At 40.6% G+C, this 22017-nt stretch overlaps 1 protein-coding gene across 2 annotated transcripts; it reads right to left on the reverse strand.

Moving 5' to 3' along the window:
• Positions 1–1193: 1193 nt before the first annotated feature.
• EXD1 (exonuclease 3'-5' domain containing 1) lies at positions 1194–21848 on the reverse strand. 2 transcript variants are annotated; one of them, XM_031044533.2, is made up of 11 exons: positions 21690–21848; positions 21178–21246; positions 19522–19573; positions 18118–18245; positions 16801–16868; positions 15805–15891; positions 14622–14726; positions 14425–14505; positions 11117–11260; positions 6695–6890; positions 1194–3126 (listed from the first exon to the last, which is right to left on the reverse strand). In XM_031044533.2, the coding sequence occupies exons 1-11, from the start codon at positions 21814–21816 to the stop codon at positions 2804–2806; spliced, it is 1380 nt and encodes a 459-aa protein (XP_030900393.2). In that variant the 5' UTR covers positions 21817–21848; the 3' UTR covers positions 1194–2803. The 2 variants fall into 2 exon arrangements, with proteins under 2 accessions (XP_030900393.2, XP_005144016.2); XM_005143959.3 differs by having other exon boundaries at positions 2789–3126; positions 6699–6890.
• Between the last annotated feature and the right edge of the window lie 169 nt (positions 21849–22017).

Below are 22017 nucleotides of genomic sequence, written 5' to 3' on the forward strand. Positions count from 1 at the left end.
TGCCATGCATGAAGAATTGGGTCAGAGGAGCCAGGGACATGGGCCTGAAAGTGAACTGTGAGGACATTTTGTGCTTACATGGCAGTGGGGCTAGTTGGTGTGGTGCACAGCTGCCTCCCCAACCCCGTCCAGCAGTGCACTTGAAGTAAATCATTAAATGAATGATTAAGCCAGATCACTTACTGCCTGAAGATAGAAATTTCTACTTCATGACTAAGCTCTGTGTCATCGCAGCACAAACTGTAGCTACTACAGATACCAGGAAACAAAAATAAGGCTGAGGCTGTTGCCCCAGCAAAGCTTCACTACAGAGTTGTACTTAACTAGTCATGGTACTTACATCCCTAACTACAACCAGCAGTTAGATTGATCAGAAACATACACAGTTTTGTCACATGTTATGAACCAGCTTAGAAGAACTGAGTGCTAACACTGAGCAGCATGAGAAAGTCTTATGGTGTATTACAAAAACCAAAACCTAAACTCAGTCCTTTCTCGAAGAAAATGGTCACTTTTAATCTTGTGCATTTATGAGCAATCATTCCATTCCAATCTATTTCTTTATGCCATTCCCAAAAGAGAACTAGGCAAAGCCACAGCCATGTTTACCCTGGCAGGTTTTGCTACTTAAAGCAAGACAGTGGCACAGATTCAGTGACACTGTCCAATTCCTGTCTGGAAATCCTTATTCCATTGTAACATGGTTCCAGATAGAGATTTGCTTCTTGGAAGAAGCTGAGAATGCAGCTCAGTCTCTCACTGAGAATGGAACCTTCAGCAACTCGTTTGTTTCCTGCACAGAGGCACTTTAGACCACTCTTCTACATTCCAAACCTGACACCTTCACATCCTTACTCCTCTTCCCTCCCTCCTTCCATTGTCTGATACATCACAATTTCCTCTCTCCTAGTAAGAGTGGGTGGCCCCAGATGATTTCAGTTGTGGGAATACAATGTAAGTGCTTTTGAGCAGTCTGGCTCTGCAGAGCCTGCATGGCGTATTGTGCTATACCTTGCTGCTTTGTGATAGCACTTTACTGCTTGGAAGAACCTTCCCCCAGATGAATGCAAGAACCTCCAGTGCTGGAGAAGGGCCCAATCCACCACTAGCATCTTCTCATAGACCAAATGAAACACAGGCTCAATCTCCAAATTAACAGTTGTAGGACAAACTTGTTTCAAACCTGTTTTTATTCTTCTAAAGTGAACTGAAACAAAGGAACTGCACACTTTGTTATAAAAACAAATGTAGAAAAATGTACTGACAAAGAGCAAACCTTTGAAGTTCTTCTACCAATTTTTCTGCCACTCCTACAAGTAAGCAAGTCCTTTCAGAGAAGAGGTATATTTAAATACTGCTGGTCTAAGTACTCTCTGTGGAGAGGAATAATAAACCAAATCAAACACAAAACCCACCAAAAAACCTAAGGCACATTTCCCCTAACAGTATTCATAAGAAATGCACACAGATCAGAAGCATCTGGTCACACCAGTTTACATCCAAAGAAAACCATCTCAAATAGGCTTTGTATGAACTCACACACAGACATCATGTCCCTTGCAACCTGGTGTCATTACTAGTCCCACATGTGCAGATTGCTCTGGGGCTGCAGTCTGGTGGGGACAGTGACTGTCACCTCTTCCACTCTTCCTTATTTTATGTTGCTCATCGGTGTTCACCAATACTCATAGCCACAAAACTCATAGAACAAAACCTTCTTTATACTGCAGGGGTTCCCCACGCTGTCTGAAGCATCTGAATGGCAAAACATGCCTTATTTCTAATGTATTTAACTACATAACTGTGTATAAATTCATAATTTCAAAACCACAGAAGTTTCAACAATCTTGTGCTTGCAAGTCAAATACAGGAATATGCCCCTTTCCTCTTCCTCCCCCTCAAAAATAATTCCAAGACTCAGGCATGGCCTACATTAATTTTGTCATGTGATAGAATAACTACTCATTGGAGGAGCTTTACTTTTGGTGAATACCAGTGTTGTGGTTTAACAAAAGGATACTGGAAATCAACTGGTTTTGCCTTAATATCTAATTTTACTTTGGGGGGGAGAGGGTGCTATTTGTTAAAGCTAATTTAACTGCTTCCTTTCCCTCCCTCTTTATACACACTTGTCCATCTCCATACCACGTTAGTGTTACAGTCTTATCCAGAGGAGTTCAACAGAGCAGTGCTGACAGACAACACTCTCATGTAACCTTCAGTGGGAAGCTTCTTTTCTCAACCTAAAATAACTCTGACTTGGCAGAAAAGTCCTTTTGATTAGTACAACCCTTGTTTTGCCAGCACAGTTGTTCATTAGGGTGTGATCTTTTTTACTCTATGTTGTACAGCTATGCCAAGAGACTTATCTATATGGAAACCAAGCCCACATGGGATGGCCAGAACGTTTTTTAATCTTTCCAAGCCAACCCTTTATAATCTCAATGAACAGGCCTCTTACAAGCTCCCCTGTTTACATGTCTGGATTGAATAAGAGTTTTTACATGCCTACAATAGGCAATGAAAGAACCAATACAACTTAAGACATTGGTCTGATAAAGCAAGAAAACCAGAAGTCACTGATTTAAAATCAAAAATAGCTCTTGAAAAAGTGGATTTCAAAAGTAAACCCAGAGAAGAGCAAGACACAGAAGGAATTTCCTTCAAAAAAAGACCATTATTTTCATTCAACAATGGGTTTACCCATCATTGTAAAGAGGAGCTTTTGTTTGACACTTCTGCTCGGGGGATAGCCCCTTTTTTCATTTGGGTGTCTTCAAATGCCCAGTCTAAGCCTATCAAGTCACTTGTTCAGCCAGCTTGAGGCTGGTTTAAGGTTCTTCCACAGATTTACCTCTTGATTTTGATTTTTCAAGCTTTTCTTGACAAAGTACATCCCAATTATAGAAGGATGCATGATAGGACATCCCTTTATTTGTGGGAGGGTGATCCATCTCTGTAGTTTCCATCCTCCTGTGGGTTGTTTCTCTTTTTGAATTCCATGGATGTTGGCCTGATCAAAAGACCATCCTTGTTCATTTTGTAGTTTTTGATTGCTCTCTCTTTTCGCAGCATCTGCATATCTAAGAGCTGACGAAGCTCCTTTGGCAGCTCCATGCAAGTGGGCTGATAAGGAAACAGGAAAGAAAAAAGAAGTAAAATCAGTACATATGCCTACACATACTCCACTTCTGTTAGTACCAGATAAGATCTCCCTCTGTAATTAGTCAATGAAACAGAACAGTCATCTTTTATTAGATCTGGAATATACCAACTACCTGCTTACACAAACAATACCTCAGGGGGGGAAAAAGGTCGTCCCCCCCAGCCTCTTTCTTTTAAAGGCAACCTAAAGGCAAACTCAAACGGAAATAAATGCATTAGACTTGCATTTATTGTTTACTCCTTTATTATGAAGATCTTCAAGATTTAAGTAAATGGGGGGTTTTAGATGTCTCCTGAGAAACCTTTTGCACAATGAAGTTGTTGTAAACCCCCAAAAGAGGCATAACCAGTTCACGTCTCCTCGTAGGAAAGCTTTCCCAGCTTTTCATTTAAAACTACAGTATTCTGTCCTAAGGGTAAAAGAAAACCTTTTGTGGAAGAAGCCAATATAGTTAACAGATCATTGAAACAGCTGCTTAGGAAGTATGTGAAAGAAGATACACTCCTTGATTTGGTCCTGAGCAGGGCATGGGATATTGTTCAAGACACAGCATTCAAGGAACTGCTCCTCAACAAGGACTGCAGTGCTGACCATCTTTGTAGGAACAGCAAAATCCACAGTTGTGAACAGCTGTAGAAAGGGGAATTACACAAATAAGGAAGCTTGATAAAAACTAGTAAGAGGCAGCCAAGCAAATTCAATCCTAGCAGGTAGCATGGAGACAATTTCAGGACAACGTACAAGCAGCATAGGGTAAATGTGACCTTACAGCAAAAAAAAAAAAAAAAAAAACAACAGAAAGAGTGAAAGGAAATTAGCAGGGCTACAGATTAGGGAAATAGAGACTATGAAGTAAGCATCCTTCCAGAGAGCAAAGCCCCATCCAAGTGAAGAAAATAGTAAGGATGAAGTTACAGAAGATAATCAAAGGGTGAGCCAGAATAACTTTATTAATGTTTAACAAAAAGATAACAACTAATAAATTAAGCACAAAATGTCAACCATTGCTGCAGGGTCAAGCAATGATCAGAATGCAAAAGCAGCACAATAAAAACCTGAACAACAGAAGATGAAAAAGCTGAAACTAGTAACTATTGTATCGTGTCTGAAATCTGCCTTGATACCCAGGGATTGGAAGATGGTAAATGTTTAGAGAAGGTCCCAGGAAAGATACAGGAAGCAGCGCACTGGTAAATAAGAAATCTGTATGAGCATGCTGGTAGAAACACTGAACAAAATGAGTGGATATACAGATGTAATGCACTGGAAAAGACTTACCAGAGCATTTGTAAAGGGAAGCCTGTGTCTAGAAATGTGCATAGATCCAGAGGAAGGCTAGGTAATTCAGGTAGGATTACAGAAAACCAGCAGAGTAAGCACTTGAAAACACCCCACCTTCAGTTCTGTTTTTAACCAGGAGAATGTGCATCCAGCTTCCTAGCTGCTACAGTATCTTACAGTGGGAGGTAATCCATGCTCAAAACCATTTAAAGCAAAGTTGTATGTCCATAAAGCATGTGTTGTGCGCAGTCCCACCTTACCTGCATCCAGGAAAATTCCTGGTTCAGGCACCCAATTATATTTAGACACAGAGAACAAAGTTTATGCCATCATGTCTTGAAGGTGTTAGCTGGTATTATATACTGCACCACACCTCATCTGCTGCACCTTTACCTTAAGTGCATTGGGAAACCAACCATCAACTCTGCTGCACAGGGGTGTTGCTTTCTCTCTTTTTTGTTTTTTTTTTTTTTTTCCTTAAACCAGATTTAGCTGAACTCAGACATGCAAAGGATTCCCTTAAAGTTAACTTTCATTGCTTACTCAGTGAACAAACTGAAGTAACAGACCAGATTTAACTAAACCAAACTCCGTATTTGGAGTTTGAACAGGTACGGCAAGCAGATTTTCAATGAGATAGAAGATACTTTAATTAGTGTGATCTTTCACAAGATACAGAAACAATGATTAATAGGGAAGTGATGCTGAAAATGGCTACTTTTACTATCCACACTGCAAGATTTCTAAAGCAACTGCAGTAAGTATGATTATCAGATGTGGTATCAAACAGATCTTCAAAATGCCATTTGAAATGCTCAGAATCAGATTAATTCCTTGGCTAATCTTATGGAATAAATGGATTTACAGAAAGTCTGACTTCAGCAACCTGAGTACCACTTACAAAACTTCTACAAATAGCCCAATGCAAACCAGAATTTGCACACTTTTCACTTTAACAGACTGTTTCCTGTGTCATACCTACTTCTGCTTTTGTTCCACATGGGAAATTCAGATGTCAAGCTCATTTTTTAACATGAACTATGAATAACCTTCTTTTCTTTTTGGCAGCTCTCCTCTAAAAAGAAAAGGTTTTCAGATATGACCTCTTCTCTGCCTTCTATGAAGCAACTATGACCTCTTGTGGTTATCTAAACTAATCTCCTAAATCCTTAGTAATGGGATTTACTGCTCTGAGCCCTTAGGTAATTCCCAAAGGATTCAAGTCTATGCTTGAGTGCTTCATTAAACCAGGGCAAAGAACAAAATTTCTTTCAATGAAGGTAAACCTGCATTCTTTTTTTCCTAATACATATTTTGAGCTGTTTACAACTGCAAAAATTAGGCAGTAACAAAATTTGATCAGGTTAGTTCAGTCTCTCCGATGAATGAGGATGTTTGCCCATTCACTTTTCACCCAAATTTAATGCCAGCAGTGTCTTACATAGTTAATGAAAACCCCAAGATTACTTAATTGAGAAGACAGGAAAACCACACACCAACAGCACTGCTTCTTTCAATCAGTGCAAGAAATCATCTCCTTTATCATCACCACCACCACCACCTCCCCCATATTAAAAATTAACAAGCAATTACACAAGAGTCACTCCAATGTGTCTGGACATGCAGCACTACTGGTTCTGTGTAACCAAAGATGAAAAGTAATTGATTTTCTTTATTTATTTTTTAAGATAACACAATTGAGAATAAATTAGGAAGACAAAATAACTCAGAGATGCTTCTACAGAAATAAAAATCTTTGGCCAACAAGAGATAACATTACTGAGAAACAGCCAGTATATGAGAAATAGCTCCGCAGTAAAGATAACAAAATATGCTAAAACCAGAACAAGATTTGGGGACCAAATGTTACTACCAAAACAAAACAATTCTGGCAGCTCCAGGCACCAGCATTTTATAACTGCCTATCCCTCTTCATGCCCTCACACATACATGGTCCCTGTTGAGCTCAGAGGTTCTTAGCCTGAGATGAGAGTGAAAGGAGGGCATGTATGCCCATGCCTTAACAGCTGTAGGGCACCATCCACAATACCCTGTGCTAACAGACATAAAATGCAGCTAAGCAGATACAGACATCACATTTGCTGCTGCACACAGGGAATGAGCTATGTGGCATCAAGTAGGGTGTGCAGTTGAAGAAGAAGGAAGCTGCTGTAGCTAGGTCCTCCAGAGTGCATCCATCAAAGACTTAGATCAACTCACTAACCAGAGAAACAAGCAAAGACTTACCTACCTTTGTGCTCCAAAGGTGATCTCCAGACCCAGAGCGATAAGTATTCAAATAATCATGTACTACAGCTGTTAGGTCAGACAGCAAGTTCTCCATTAGGGATGAGTGAAGCAGCAAAAGGTGCATAGCCTTCAGAGCAAGTGCTTTAAGCAGTGAAGGTGGAAAGGGTCTCAGGAACCATACATCAGGATTCTCCTGTGTTTCCCAATGCAAATGAAAACAGTTACTTAAGTAGCAAAACCCAGAGCAAAGCTTTTTGTCACATTCTTCTGCAGTTTACAACACATCTCCCAGTGCTGATCCCTATTTTAACTCCTACTGAATGCTTGCGGCTTCCAAGGCCATCTATGTACAAAGCCTGCATATGTTAGAAAACGGAGTTTGGGAGGTGGTATTGCTTCCTTAAAAATACCCAATAAACTAAAACCCAACACACACCTGTTCCAGCATTTAATGCTAGATTCTCTCTCACCCATCTCTGAAACAAGGCTGGATTCCTAAGAGCTGAGCTGAAAGATCTAAAGAGAAAAAACCTCCTATCAAGGGAGCCAGAGAAGCAGCTGGGGACAGTGTCTTCAGCCATCACAACTGAAACCAGAACAACATGAAAATAAGTCCCAGATAAGCACTGCAAGAGTGATTTACACTGGTGTACTTACTACATACATATTACATGATCATTTTCCACTTTTAGTCTTCAGACCAATACAAGGATTTGGTCTGGTAAACTAAGGAAGGCTCAGATTTGCCATACAGAATTCTCTACATTGAGGTTTTGAGAGTCATTAGTATAGTTCCAAAATTTCCATAAAATTAAAGCTGTGTTCAAATTAGAGGTTTCACTGAGTAGCTGTTGGAGCAATAGTGATTAATATGTAATCCAGGCTTCTGAGAAAAGTCTATGACCAGGCAATGCAAAACCACGCAGATTTACTCAGGAAGTTACAAGCCCAGTGTGAAAGGAGAAAAAAAAAGTGATCTGGTAGGGAAGAAATAGTTTCTATTCAGAAAAGAAATCCTGCTGTATATAGTGGGGTCTCATTAAGTATCAAGTTCCCATATTTAATAGCTTCCATGGAACTCTGTCTCCTCCCCCCCATCCCAGAAAAGCAATAAAAAAACCAGCAAAAGAGATGCCACAACTGGCACTGGTGTATTTATATATTATTTAACTAATTTGATACCTTTCTATGATACCCCCTAATGGATGAAGGGAAGGCAGTGGATGTAATTTTTCTGGATTTTTGTAAGGCTTTTAATGCATCCTTCTGCATAAGCTGTCCAACTGAGTGCCCAGGTTTCAGCTGGGATAGAGTTAATTTTCTTCCCAGTAGCCAGTACAGTGCTGTGTTTTGGCTTTAGTCCGAGAACAAGGCTGATAACACACTGATGGTTTAGTTGTTGCTCAGCAGCACTTACCCAGATCAAGGACTTTTCAGTCTCTCATGCTGTGCCAGTGAGGGGCACAAGAAGCCGGGAGGAAGCAGACAGGACACCTGACCCAAACTAGCCAAAGAGGTATTCCATACCACAGAACATCATGTCCAGTATGTAAACTGCAGGGAATTGGCTGGAAAGAGCTGTTGCTCAGGGACAGGCTGGGCATCGGTCAGGAGGTGGTGAGCAATTGTACTGTTCAACACATTTTTCTTGTGGAGGTGAATTGTGGCCAGTTCAATACATGTTATCAATGATCTGGATGCAGGCATTGAGTGCACCATTCACAGGTTTGCTGACAATACCAAACTCGGAGGTGCTGTTGACTCTCTTGAGGGACATGAGGCCTTGCAGAGGGGTCCAGATAGATTGGAGCATTGGACTATGATTAATGGGCTAAAAATTTAACAAGTCAAGATTCTGCATTTAGAACAGAAAACACTGGTGTGGAATGAAGGGGGGAAAAATAGAGACCACTGCCCCCCAAAATACTCCAAGTTCTGCTACTGTATGAAAGAAATTTTAGGGTAAAATGCAGCTGCTGCTTCTAGGATGGACTGCAGTTAACATGCACAGAATCTACCCTACAATAGTTCCCCAGGCAACCCTGTGACCTTGGTATATGCCAAGGTAAACTGAATGGAGAGTGGAGCAGCCAGGCTGTGTTACACTCCTATAGGCAGTGAAGAGACCATGTACTGATAAGGCACCTCACAAACAAGGGATTGTCAAGTGAGAGATTTTCATACCAAAACCTGTATGACTAGAGCCACTGTAGCTCCATGGCATCTATTTAGACTCCATAATCACATAGTTAAAATTCCATAAGTGTTTAGTTAAGAAACTGAAATTTGCATTATGGTGAAAGAGCCTGAGCAGATGACAACGGCCTCTTAATGGGTCAGGAGACCTGAGAAACAACAGTGATTTATGAGAACTGATAGCTGGAGAGGCTTTGGCCTTGCGGGCAGACTAAGAAAAACAAGACTGAAGAAAAACAGAACTGAGGAAAATAAAACTGAGAAAAACAAGCTTAATGAACCTCTAATCAAGAAAAACCATTCTTGAAGTCTGCTACATCCAGACAACACCTGGACAATCATCAAATATGTTTTTCATGAGTGAGGAGAAACATGATTAAGTGTCCTTCTATATCCAACTATTGCCATTATAATTTTGTTTTAATATAAAAATCACATCCACAGGTTAAAAGACCCCTGCCCAGGTTGGAAGAGTCTCCCCTGACCATACATAGCCAGGCATTAGTTATGTACTCCTTATGAAAATTAGTTGACCAATTAAGAATTGTGTAATCCTTATGCAAATTAGTTGTCCAATTGGTAAATGGTGGGTTACATGGAGTTACTAATTTGAATTAAACTATATAAATATGCAAAACTAGGGGGAGGCAATTATCTGCTGTATTCAGCATTGGTGCAGCCTCACCTGGAGTTTTGTGTGCAGTTCTGGGCCTCACAATTTAAGACCCATAGGATCACAGAATGGTTTTGGGTTGGAAGGGAACTTAAAGCTCATCCAGTTCCAACCCCTTGCCATGGGAAGGGACACTTTCCACTAGAGCAGGTTGCTCCAAGCCCCATCCAGCCTGGCCTTGAACACTGCCACAACACAACAGAACGAGAGTGTAAAGGTTCCTTGAATACATCCAGAGGAAAGCAGCAAAGCTGGTGAAAGAGCTGGAAGGAACATACTATAAAGCAGAGGCCTATGGGCTTGTCTCCTCTGGGGAAAAGGAGGCTGAGAGGTGACCTCAGTGCTCTCTACAGCTTTCTGAGGAGGGGAAGTGGAGAGGGAGGTGCTGATCTCTTCTCCCTGGTACCCAGGGATAGGACACGTGGGAATTGTTCAAAGCTGTACCAGGGGAAGTTTAGACTGGACGTAGGAAGTATTAGGGTATCCTTTCTTTCTTTCTTTCCTTCTTTCTTCCTTTCTTTCTTTCTTCCTTTCTTTCTTTCTTCCTTTCTTTCTTTCTTCCTTTCTTTCTTTCTTCCTTTCTTTCTTTCTTCCTTTCTTTCTTTCTTCCTTTCTTTCTTTCTTCCTTTCTTTCTTTCTTTCTTCCTTTCTTTCTTTCTTCCTTTCTTTCTTTCTTCCTTTCTTTCTTTCTTCCTTTCTTTCTTCCTTCCTTTCTTCTTTTCTTCTTTTCTTCCTTCCTTTCTTCTTTCCTTTCTTCCTTCCTTTTTTCCTTCCTTTCTTCCTTTCATAGGAAGTATTTCTTTACTGAGAGGGTGGTCAAACACTGCAACAAGCTTCTTAAAGAGAGGTGGTCAATGCCCCAAGTCTGTTAGTTCAAAAGGCATTTGGACAATGCACTTAATAATACGCTTTAACTTGGTCAGCCCTGAATTGGTCAGGGAGTTGGACTGCAAGAACAAGATGACTGTTGTACAACCCTTGCAACTGAAATAGTCTATTGTATTTATCAAGCATATGTTCCCTAAATCTTTGGAGCTCATGGCCCATTAAGTTTTCCTTTGCTTGTCCCCATCCAAAAAGATTAACAAAGCCAAAGACAATAGAGAATAATGATTTGGCAAATGTTGCTGAACTGCACAGGCAAGAAAGAAGTCACGTCTCATTTTTTCATTCTAATAGTGCTGGCAATAAAAGCTTTCCCTTTCCTTACTTGACTCAGGATTATTTTTAACCAACTTGTTCTGTTGTTTCAAAATTCAAATATATTAAGATAACCATGACATTTTTTACCCAAGTTATCTATACAAGAATCTCTATTTGTGGTTCTTCAATACCTCAATTTCAAATGAGCTATTAGAAATACCAGCATAAGCACTGATGCCAACTAAAGCTTGCATGTCTCCCAAGCCAGTGCTAACCAATGTCCGTACCCAAAGCAATCAGACCACTGCATAGTACCATGTGCTTAAAAATACCCAACAAACATCTCAAGATGGGCAAAATACAGCTCACAGGTGAGTCTTCAGAAGATGCCTCACTCAATTACTCACTGAAGCCATCTTCTGCCTGCAGTTCATGATGGCATCCCATTTGGAAGGTATCTTCAAGTGCTGCATCAAACACTCCTGTAACGTGCAGACACGGTGTGGAAGGAAGCCACCTGTTTCCATTGAGAACTGCAGAACATCAGCAACCTGTGATGAGAGGGATCAATATGCCATGACCAGTGTCTGTTAACCCAAAGCAAAGAATGTGGAGGCTTTACAGTGGGAATGAATATTAGAAGTACTGCAAAAAAAAAAACAAACCTCTTTTTGACTGCATACAGGGGCAGATCTAGTAAACTGACTCCTTTGGCAGCACCCACTCAGCCCCTGCAATAGCGACCCCAGAATTGTTAACTGTTCTTTTCTGGCTTCCTATAGTAAAGATAAATTCCAAGACCCATTCCTAACTTGTCTATAAGATCTTGTGGGGGAGAAGGAATCTCTTCCTGTTCAATACCAAAGGCAAACAAGCCTGTACAATTTATTAATTACTAAAGCTGCCTCTGAGACATCAGCTAAATAGCTAACTGCTGCTTTCTCTGAGAGAGAAGCCAGGTATTTGCCAAGCTTACTAGAAGAAAGTGATAAGCCAATCCATTCACTGAATTTCCAAGGAATAAAAGATTGTATTAAGGTATTATGAAGAAATGGAAAATGTAAAAGTGTCACAAGTAGAACAATCAATCTTGGACTAAGGAAAGAAATGTCAGACCTCCTATGCTCTGTGATAGGACAGAGAATCTAGGGCTACCTATATTTCTGCTAGGCTGACTACATTGCTGCAGTCCAAAGAAGTCTAAAACCACCAGGTGAAAAGGGGCAGGAAACACACCTGGGGAAAGGATCTGCAACAATTCAAACTGATGAGTTAACTGAAGAGAAGAAAACTGAGAAGGCCCAAGAAAAGCTGGGCTTCACTGTATTATGAACACAATCCACAGTGTCAAGAGGAAGTCTCCATCACTTACTACTGAACAGTCCTTTATATTGTACTTCTGACCACTAATACTTGGCTTTTCACTCTCAGTGGCCAAACACAGATGAAGAGAAACCTCAAGAAAGACCTTCTCAAAGCAAGAAGTTACCTTTACTCCAAGTAAAACTAAAGATGATGTTCAAATCTATGGAAAGGTATTCCACTCTTCTAGATGGTTAGAGAGAGCATTTCTAGTAAAAAAAAAAATGTCAGCACTTTTCAGACAAGGAGAGAAAAGACTTAAACAAAAGTGAAAGCACCTTTGTGATCAATACTTATAAAAATACTCATCTGAATGAACAAGGTTATAGAATAAACTTGCCCACAATGAAAAAGTTTTAGCTTTCACTGTGAAGTTTTGTCCAAAGTCACTGTAGGCTCATGGTTCGGATTCAAGGGCAGAAAAATTTACAGGATGCTAAAAAGCAGCGTATGTGGAACCAGACAGCAACAGTGACTTCTTCACTTGTATGTTTTGTGATTCAACCTTGCACGGACCTCTGTCTCATGGGAAGTCTACAGCTGCCAAGTTTTCTTTACTCTTTCAGCACACAACTCTGAGAAGAACTGTACTATTTCCCTTGGTAGTACCCAGATATGAAATCAACAGCATTTTACAATAGGCAGTGATTTCAGAGTGTGAGAATGCTCTAGCCTCATGATGCAGTGTAGAAGTGTCCCAGAAGGCCATGTTAGGGATGCAAGCACTGACAACAGCCAGTTGTCTGGTCACTGTGCAGCTTTTTAGGCTGCTATAACCCAACAAGGTTCATGCCCCTTCTCCTTCGCAGGAAGTCAAATGTGAAATGGCAGTATCAGACTTCCACAAACATTATAATGCAAAGTTAGTTCTACAGTTGATGCTTAAGTACTATAAGAACATCAAAGGGGCAGACAGTGAACATCAGACCCTTTTCACTGTCATCATCTAAATGTCCATTATATTAGGTTACTTACTGCAAGGAATAAACAGTTGCAGCAACCGACCAAAACCAGGGATAAGTAACACTTTTCAAATGATGCAGGTGGGATCCCATCTAAACTACAGTTCTTCATTCCACTGCTGTGATTTTAGGCAATCTCACTTGTGCACACAGCCTGTTCTAGTTTTAACAACACTAGGAAGCTGTCTCTAAGAAGCACTTCACAAAAACCATCTGTGAGAGTTTGCTCAGAGTTATCTTCTAGTTACTTGGTCCAGCAGTAGAAGACAAGACAGCTTAATTCCACAGTATCACGTAAACTGCAGGGGAGCCAAAACCACACTACTTCACTAACTTGCTAACATCAGAAGTAGGATTCATGCCAATGAATCAGAGTAATTGAATTTAAGTCTAAAGATCTGTCAATGCAAGGAAATCATGCATGTCAGCTTACACAAGACAGCAGAACAATGAGTGCAACTCTGTGTACTTTGGACATGAGGTTGGATAACTCTGATTAGTTATTTTCACTGTTCCAGTTACATTATAACCAGTCTAATTGAGAGCATTGGTGGGAATTCTCACCTCTAGACTTTTCATGCAGCCAAGACTTATCAATGATATTGAGTGATATTTCATCTGTAATGGAATAACATAATTTTTGGTGGCAAAAAGCCTAAGATCAGCAAGGGACTGAAAGAAACTGCTGCTCTATAAAGCTTACTACATAGCCCAGATTAGGGCCTTCAAGTGCTACTATATGCAGTCATATCTATGACATGAAAAGTCAGTATATACTCAAGGACAAGTCATAGATAAATGTGTGCAACATATCCATATCCAATAGGAAAGATCATAGCCACGATGTTGGTTTTTTCTCTCTCTAGTTCTCCTGTTAGTCACACATTAACTACCGCGACTTCCAGGACCTGCATCAGCAAAAACAGACTTTTGTGGTAACCTGGCCTGTTCTCTTACTTTAACCACCGCTTTTATTAGCAGGTGCTTCCAAGTTCTGCATACCTGTAGCCTGAATCTGCTTCTACCTCTGAAAGGTGTAGAAAGAATAACAAAGAATATAAAGCAAAAGCTGACCTGGCTTCTGTTTAAGTCACAGTAGCCTCAGGTTGTGCCAAATCTAAGCAAGACCAGCTAATACATCTTAATCCCCGTCCCCCATCAAACTTGCTCCTACTATTATATATTATTTTTTAAAATGTGCCTACAAAAGACTAAACACCATCATCCCTGCCTGCTGGTTCTTTTTAGCTAGAACAAAACCACTACAGTTACATGGCTCCACAACTGTCACATTCTAGTAACGTTAAATCTTCTCTGAGAGAATGCCCTGAACAAGGCTGAAGTTTCTCCTGTTGCAACTTTTGTTCCCAACCAGAATATTCTAAGGGTACCTGTGTATCAAAGACGTTGAAGAGGAGAACACCATACTGGTGGAAAAGGCAGTCTGAGATCCAGCGGCAATCATGCATGACCTGAAGCAAGAATGAGCTGTCAGGCAAACCTGTGTCCAACCGTAGCTTTTTTGGTGCTAGATCATTATAGATGTATATGACCTCTACCACCACAAACATCCTCACTCACCCCTTACCTTCAAGATGTTTTTATCTTCCAGCAGCATTTGTAATCCATTTTTGAAAGCCTGTGGTCCCAGAAGAAAGATATCAAATAGGAAAATGCGGCTCTTTGATGCTATCTACAACAAATTCAGTTGCAGAGAAAATGAGTGAGGGACAGAACAACAAAGGATGTGAAAGTAGAAGAGAGTGCACTGTTACCCACAAGCCATAAACTCTTACGTAGAGGTTGTTGGGGAGATCAGGTTTAGTTTCCTTAATGCTAATTCATAGACAAGTCTTGCTTTTTCCAGAGACGCTCAGAGACTCATAATAGAAAGAATGGCCCTGTAGTCTATTATACAAGTTAAATACACCATTTTGAGACATATCAAGAGCAAACACTATGCACAGTACTTGAAATAAATTCCTACACCTATTATGGTGACATTCTTAAAGAAACCACTTCCAACAAAATTCTTATGCCCATGCGATTCCTTTAATTGTCAAAGATCACTACCAAGGAAATAAAGGACATAATTTTCCATCGTAGCATTTGAAACAGGGTCTAAAATTTAGGTTTTGCCTATGCTCAGATTCATAATAGTTTAACAAAGGCTGTAATTTGAAAGTGATTTAGCCATACCAAAGCAATCATTTTGTGGACACTTCTGCATAAACAAGTTAAGTTTGAAGGATGAACTCCTGGACAAGTTTTTTGTTTGCATAAACACTCACTTTAAAACCTATTTAAATATAAACTAAGACAATTTTAAGCTAACATATTAAGCTACTCTCCTTTCAGTCACTTTCTTTTCAGATATTGATAATACTGCAGCTAATTAAGACACATGCATCTTTAGATGGACTTTACCCCTTCAATTATATTGTTGTTGTGATTAGGCCTCACAGTTTTTCAATAGCTGTACTAGTGTAATACCTCTACCTGTGTACATGTTTATAAAGATGGCAAACCAAATATGCTACCCTGCTATATACAAATGGATATAGTACATACAAGTGTAGTAATTTGCTTATTGCCTTATAATGGCCTAATTCTTTCCATAACAGGTATTTTACTAAATGCCTGATCTGTCTTGAAGAACATCATCTCTAAAAACATTCACATGAGTAAGTCTTAAGTACAGGCTAATTCCTAAATCTTTCTCAGTTATGCCTCTGTTTATTGGCACATATTGAGAAATACCTGCCTCTTACCTCAAGCCATGAGAGTTTTCCGTAACGACACAAATTAACACCTTCTCCTGCTATACTGACCACAAGCTGCTGTTTCAGGTGCAGCACCTAATGAAAAAAAACAGGGGTAAAGTAAGTGGTGTGAGAGAATGACAGAGGGACAGATTGTAAACCTGGTACGTTCACAGACACAAAAGGTTTTCAGATAATTAAGATAAAGCAATCTATAGTGCACATGTAACACATGAGTAGAAAGTATAAACAGAAAGTGAAAAAATCAGCTTCTTTTTCAAGTGACAGTTTATTTCCTCTGTAAGAAGAGAAATATCTTCCTATGGCAAAGAGCTTTCTCCTCTGTATGTGCAATAGATTTACCATACTAAGAGCCCGAATCCCAACTAATGTTACTGCAAGACAAAACGGCATGGATGACCTGTAGTATTGCTGGTACACTTCAGGATCTAAAAGATGTTATTAAATGGAATAAAAATATCTGTCATTGGCAACAAATTTGGAAACAAAGCCTTTCTACCACGTCCACTTATGGCATACATGATTTAAGAGAAAAGTCCAGCCATGTCTGAAGTTCCAAACACCTACAAAAACAATGCAATCAATTCCCTCTCCAAATCCAACAAATCCTTGCATTGTTCCCTTCCTAAACAAAATAATTACAAATACTGACCCTTCACCTCAGTTATCGGTGATACAGTCTAAAAAATGGCAACCAACACGCACTGATGCAGATTGACATTCACTCCCTGCAAACTCACATGCATTGCAACCTTTTCCTGCATCTACACACACTTTACATGTATTTTGATGCCACCAGAGATACCATTTCTACTTGACTTAAAGAAGCCAGTTACTACCTATTGCTCAAATTTCACTACAGTCTGCAAAAGTGATTTCCAGCATAAGACGTCCTAGAAGCCATGCTTACAATCCTGTCACCTAATGGAACTGAACAGGCTTAGAAGTCATATATGCTGCATAACAGCTTTTATCAATACTTACTGCTGGGCCAAAATTCTCGTGGAAAGAATCAATAACTGTGTACTCCACATTCTCTTCTTCCTTCTTCTCTAAAAGGAAGAAAAAAGAAATCATTAGATGCTTCCACTTCTCAAGTGAACTTTGCACAGGGTATGTACTTCAGGTGTATAATCACTCTCCTAGTTTAGCTGTTTTGTTATTTTCCCCCTCTACCTCCTGAATGCACCCAAAGAGGTTACTGAACCATCCAATTCAGACATGTACAGTCTAGAGCATGATCCAAAATTCCGGTTTTTGACACAAAGACTGGCTGTTTAAAAGTGAGTTGCAGCATTACTTCTTGTTTTTATGTTGCATAAAGGAAACAAAAGTTTCAATTAAAAAAATTACATCTGTTTTTTTTTCTGGGGGGGTTGTATTTTTGTTTTTTGTTTTTTTTTTTTTTTTGAAGAAGTATCTAATTCCCAGGCTGGTCCGGGAAAGGAAAAAGATTGGAACAAAGATAAAGCCAACAGACAGTGCCACATAGAACACAGGTAGCTAAGTGGGCAAGGAGTTAAAGAGAATTTAATACAGATTTTAGTATTTTAAACACCTGCTTTACAATGTTGAATGAACAGGCAAAGAAGGATTCTCTTAAAAGATTTTCCCTTCTCCTTACATAAGTTGCAAACGTTAATAATAAACTCTAAAATAATAGTTAATTTAATGGTAAGAACAAATGTTTAAAAGCTCCCCAGATCACACTGACCCTTGCTTATTTTCTCCCCCACTACTCAGGTAAATGCAGCTAACCTTCCTTCAACCTATGTGGGTCTTGCACTCTTATCACAGCTCTAGAGAACAGAAGCAGCTGATCAAGTTTTGCATCTGTACATGTATATTTGTATACAGCAGGAAGCACACAACAAAATCAATGCAATCACATGACAGCCAGCACAAAACCAAAGAGCAATAGTCTTAGTGAGCATTGAGTTACTTATCATGCCACATACATTTCAGGAACAAGTATAAGATTAAAATAATCACAAAAGGAATGCTTAATGGCTAAAGCACTTTGATTTCTCCAAAAGTTATGCTGCTCAGTCACTTCTACAGCTGATGACAGCTACAGGATAAACATTCTAGGAAGCAGATGAGTCTCCTTCTGATATTGTGAACATTTCTGCAAGCAAAGAGCATGTCTGCCAATAACAAGCTCTGTACCTATCTTTCTGTGACCACTGTTCTTTCAGAACACATCCTGTTCTGGTACAGGCAAACCAAGAGATGACAGCCTCTGCGAAAGATGTTGTCTGACACAGACTAACTACATTGCTTGACTAATATCCACATTACCTGAGAGGGAGCATTTTAAGCTGTTTGAGGCTCCGAGCTGGCTCTCTAAGGAAACAGGAGAACTACATGATCCACAGCCTTCTGGTCCTGTGTCTGCTTGTTTGTTCCCTTCAACAGCTGAAGTGCACCTGTATGAACAAGGCAACCATACATAGAACAGATGTCAAAACACTACACATTCCGCCAGCATGGACATTTTAATAAAGAAAAATATTTATTCCACTGCTATCTACTTGTGATCAGACAATGAACCACTGCATATGATGCAATGTCCTTGTCCAATGTACATGGTTCTTAACGATCTTGAAGCTACCCAACAATAAGCTTATCTCTTGCACAAAAGGGCCTTTATTTCATATAAAATTTTATGTTTATTCTGAAAGTAAAAGGTGAAAGCAGAACCTGAATAGATGTTTACTGTCAAGGTCAGCAATGGTTTCAAGGGAAGAGAGTTCAAAGAATTAAGTACCTGAACTGATTACAAGAACCACATAATTTAAATATTAATGAGTCTTTCACACTGAATCAGTAATATCTGATCCATTATTTAGTTACTGTAATTAAAGGGTTATTTTACAAGTTCACCAATACATAAAGCACTTATATCTGAAATTTTATTGTAACTGAATGGAAGTTATTAAATTTTCATTATATTGATATAAACCCATCCCATTATGATTACAGAGCTCAAATTATGTACATATCTATCTCAGTAGAATAAAAAAATTTAAAAAAGCCTTTATGATGAGCCTTCAGGTATAGCTGAAGAATCTCGTAGCTAAAAATGTGTATTTAAAGGATTATCACAGAAATCTGATTCTGAGGTGACCATGCTCAAGTATGTGTGAATGTAGGCTTACTTAACAGGGAGAAAGAAGACAGCAGCAAACAAGATCATTGCTGCTAATCAGGATTCTATGTGCCTTTTAACTGTATTTTAAGGGCTATTCAGTAGACAACACTTAATTCCTACTTCTTTTAATAGAAAGAATAAACTATTCAAATGTGCTGTTGTGAGAAGACTCAAACCAAAGCCATCTAGGAGCATGGGTCAGGAGGAGATTGAACCATATTTTTACCAGCTTCCCAAAGTCACATTTGTATATGATTTGAGAGCATCCGTGTAAGTCTAACCTTCCCTGTGTAATTGTCCTGGAACTGTTCCACCACAGAAGAACTGATTATGGGAAATCCTCCCTGAAACCACCAGCTGACAAGGAAACAAACTAAGCAAATTCTTCTATACTGGAGGTCTTCCACTAACCACCTCTGTAAAGCAGACAAATACAAACTTAGCACAGGTGAGTCTGAACATCAGTATTATGCTAAATGTAAGTGGTGGCTCCCTTAGCAAGTGCATCCCACCCCTTCTGCTACCATGAAAGGAAGGAAACTTCAACATACTCAGAGAGCACTGTTGTTCCTTTCCCTGAATCTGGTTCATCCAGCAGTTCCACTGCAATAGAAAAAAACAATTTATACTCTAGTGCTGACAAGCACTTGTTATCTCCCCCCAAAAAAAAGAAAACCATAAGTGATACTTGCCACCACATGACATGGCCATACATGCAAAAACAAAAAAAAAAGGTTAACTCAAAGTATAGTTTAAATGACTTAAAAATCATTCTGATGTACAAATCTATATAAAATAACTTCCATGGACAGCCTAGGCAAGCTGCATTTCAGAATACTACCAGTTAAAACCAAGACTAATGGTTTAGCATCTCACCAAAAAAAAGACAGTGTCATACAAAAAGTAATTACTTCAAAGACTACAAGGAAATTACTTTGAAGGTACAAGGGAAAAGGCAGAATGGAGTCAGCTAATCACTTGGTAAGTCCAGTAACAGCCTTCTAGCTATTTTCCCCTCAGAACTTTGCTCCTTATAGAATCATAGAATAGTTAGGGTTGGAAAGGACCTTAAGATCATCCAGTTCCAACCCCCTTGCTGTGGGCAGGGACACCTCACAATAAAGCATGCCACGCAAGGCTCTGTCCAACCTGGCCTTGAACATTGACAGGGATGGAGCATTCACAACCTCCCTGGGCAACCCATTCCAGCAATTCACCACCCTTACAGTAAAGAATTTCTTCCTTATATCCAAACCTCTGCTGTTTAAATTTTAACCAGTTACCCCTTGTCCTATCACTACAGTCCCTAATGAATAGTCCCTCACCAGCATCCCTGTAGGTCCCCTTCAGATACTGGAAGGCTGCTATGAGGTCTCCACACAGCCTTCTCTTCTCCAGTCTGAACAGTCCCAACTTTCTCAGCCTGTCTTCATACACGAGGTGCTCCAGTCCCTGATCATCTTCGTGGCCTCCTCTGGACTTGTTCCAACAGTTCCATGTCCTTTTTATGTTGAGGACACCAGAACTGCACAAAATGCTCCAGGTGAAGTCTCACGAGAGCAGAGTAGAGGGGCAGGATCACCTCTTTCAATCTGCTGGTTGCGCTTCTTTTGATGCAGCCCAGGATACGGTTGCTTTCTGGGCTGTAAGCACACACTGAAGCTGGCTCATGTTCATTTTCTCATCAACCAACACCCCCACGTCCTTCTCCGCAGGGCTGCTCTGAATCTCTTCTCTGCCCAACCTGTAGCTGTGCCTGGGATTGCTCTGACCCGGGTGTAGGACCTTGCACTTGTCATGGTTAAACTTCATGAGGTTGGCATCAGCCCACCTCACAAGTGTGTCAAGGTCCCTCTGGATGGCATTCCTTCCCTCCAGTGTATCAACCGAACCACACAGCTTGGTGTCATCAGCAAACTTGCTGAGGGTGCACTCAATCCCACTGTCCATGTTACTGACAAAGATGTTGAACAAGACCAGTTCCAACACCAATCCCTGGGGAACACCACTCGTTACCTTCACAGGGTGGGGAATGACTATTATAACTGGGGGACAAACGTTGTGTAGTTTATATAACACTCAAATTCCTACTGATTTTAGAAGAAAGATGTGAAACTGAAGAATTCAGTGACCAAACTGGATTCAAAATACTGAACTACGCGCATGCACAATCCCCGTGCCCCAAAATGCAGTAAGAGAAGCCTCACCATTTACTATTTCAGGGCCAAAAAACATCTTTATTCCTGGACTGCTTCTGCCAGTTTCTAAGTTTTTAACTGAAATGAAATAAAAAAAAATACATCAGGTTCCACTTCCACTGTTTGGGGTAGCAACTTATCATTTGCAGAGCAAAACAAGAACACAGGACCGGGTAGTACTATTAACTAGGGAAAACAAACAAGCAAATCAATAAATTAGCTGTTTTCAGCGTCAGCTCTCACAGTCTACAGAAAGTTTCTGTAGAAACACTGCGCACCGAGCAGGACACAACTTGGGGCTGCTCCACTTGCACAGCCTCGTACCTGAGCGCACAGACAGCCGCTACCAAGTCCTACTTTATGTTTCGTTTCTCCCAACGCTGAGGCTTCCCGTGCCACAGCAGCGCTCTCCCCTCCGGGGCCTGACTCAAAGCGCGGGGCCCGCCCGCATTCCCCTCACCCCCCTCGTCTCCTCACTCAGGCGAACCAAGGCCCTGCCCATCGCCGCGGCCGACCCCGACCTGTCCGCAAGAGGAGGCTCCGGTCAGGGTTCACGTGCTGCAGCACGCCCTGGAAGACGCCACATTTTAAGGTGACTTTAACGGTTCTGCCCAGCAGAGCCGCGAAGGGCTCACTGCTGAGGGCCATGGCGCAGCCCACACCGGCACAGCCGAAGCACCCCCAGCAGCACACCAACAGCACTGAACGCTGCCCAGCCGGAGGCACCACACCGAGACCGCGCCTCGGGGGCGGGACCGTCGTAGCCCACAGCCAATCACAGAAGGGAAGGGTGCGTTGGCAGCGCGTGCTGTGCGCGTGCGTGCGGACGCTAGTCGTCGGCCGGCTGAG

Source organism: Melopsittacus undulatus, chromosome 4 (assembly GCF_012275295.1).
Source record: "Melopsittacus undulatus isolate bMelUnd1 chromosome 4, bMelUnd1.mat.Z, whole genome shotgun sequence".
NCBI lineage: Eukaryota > Metazoa > Chordata > Aves > Psittaciformes > Psittaculidae > Melopsittacus > Melopsittacus undulatus.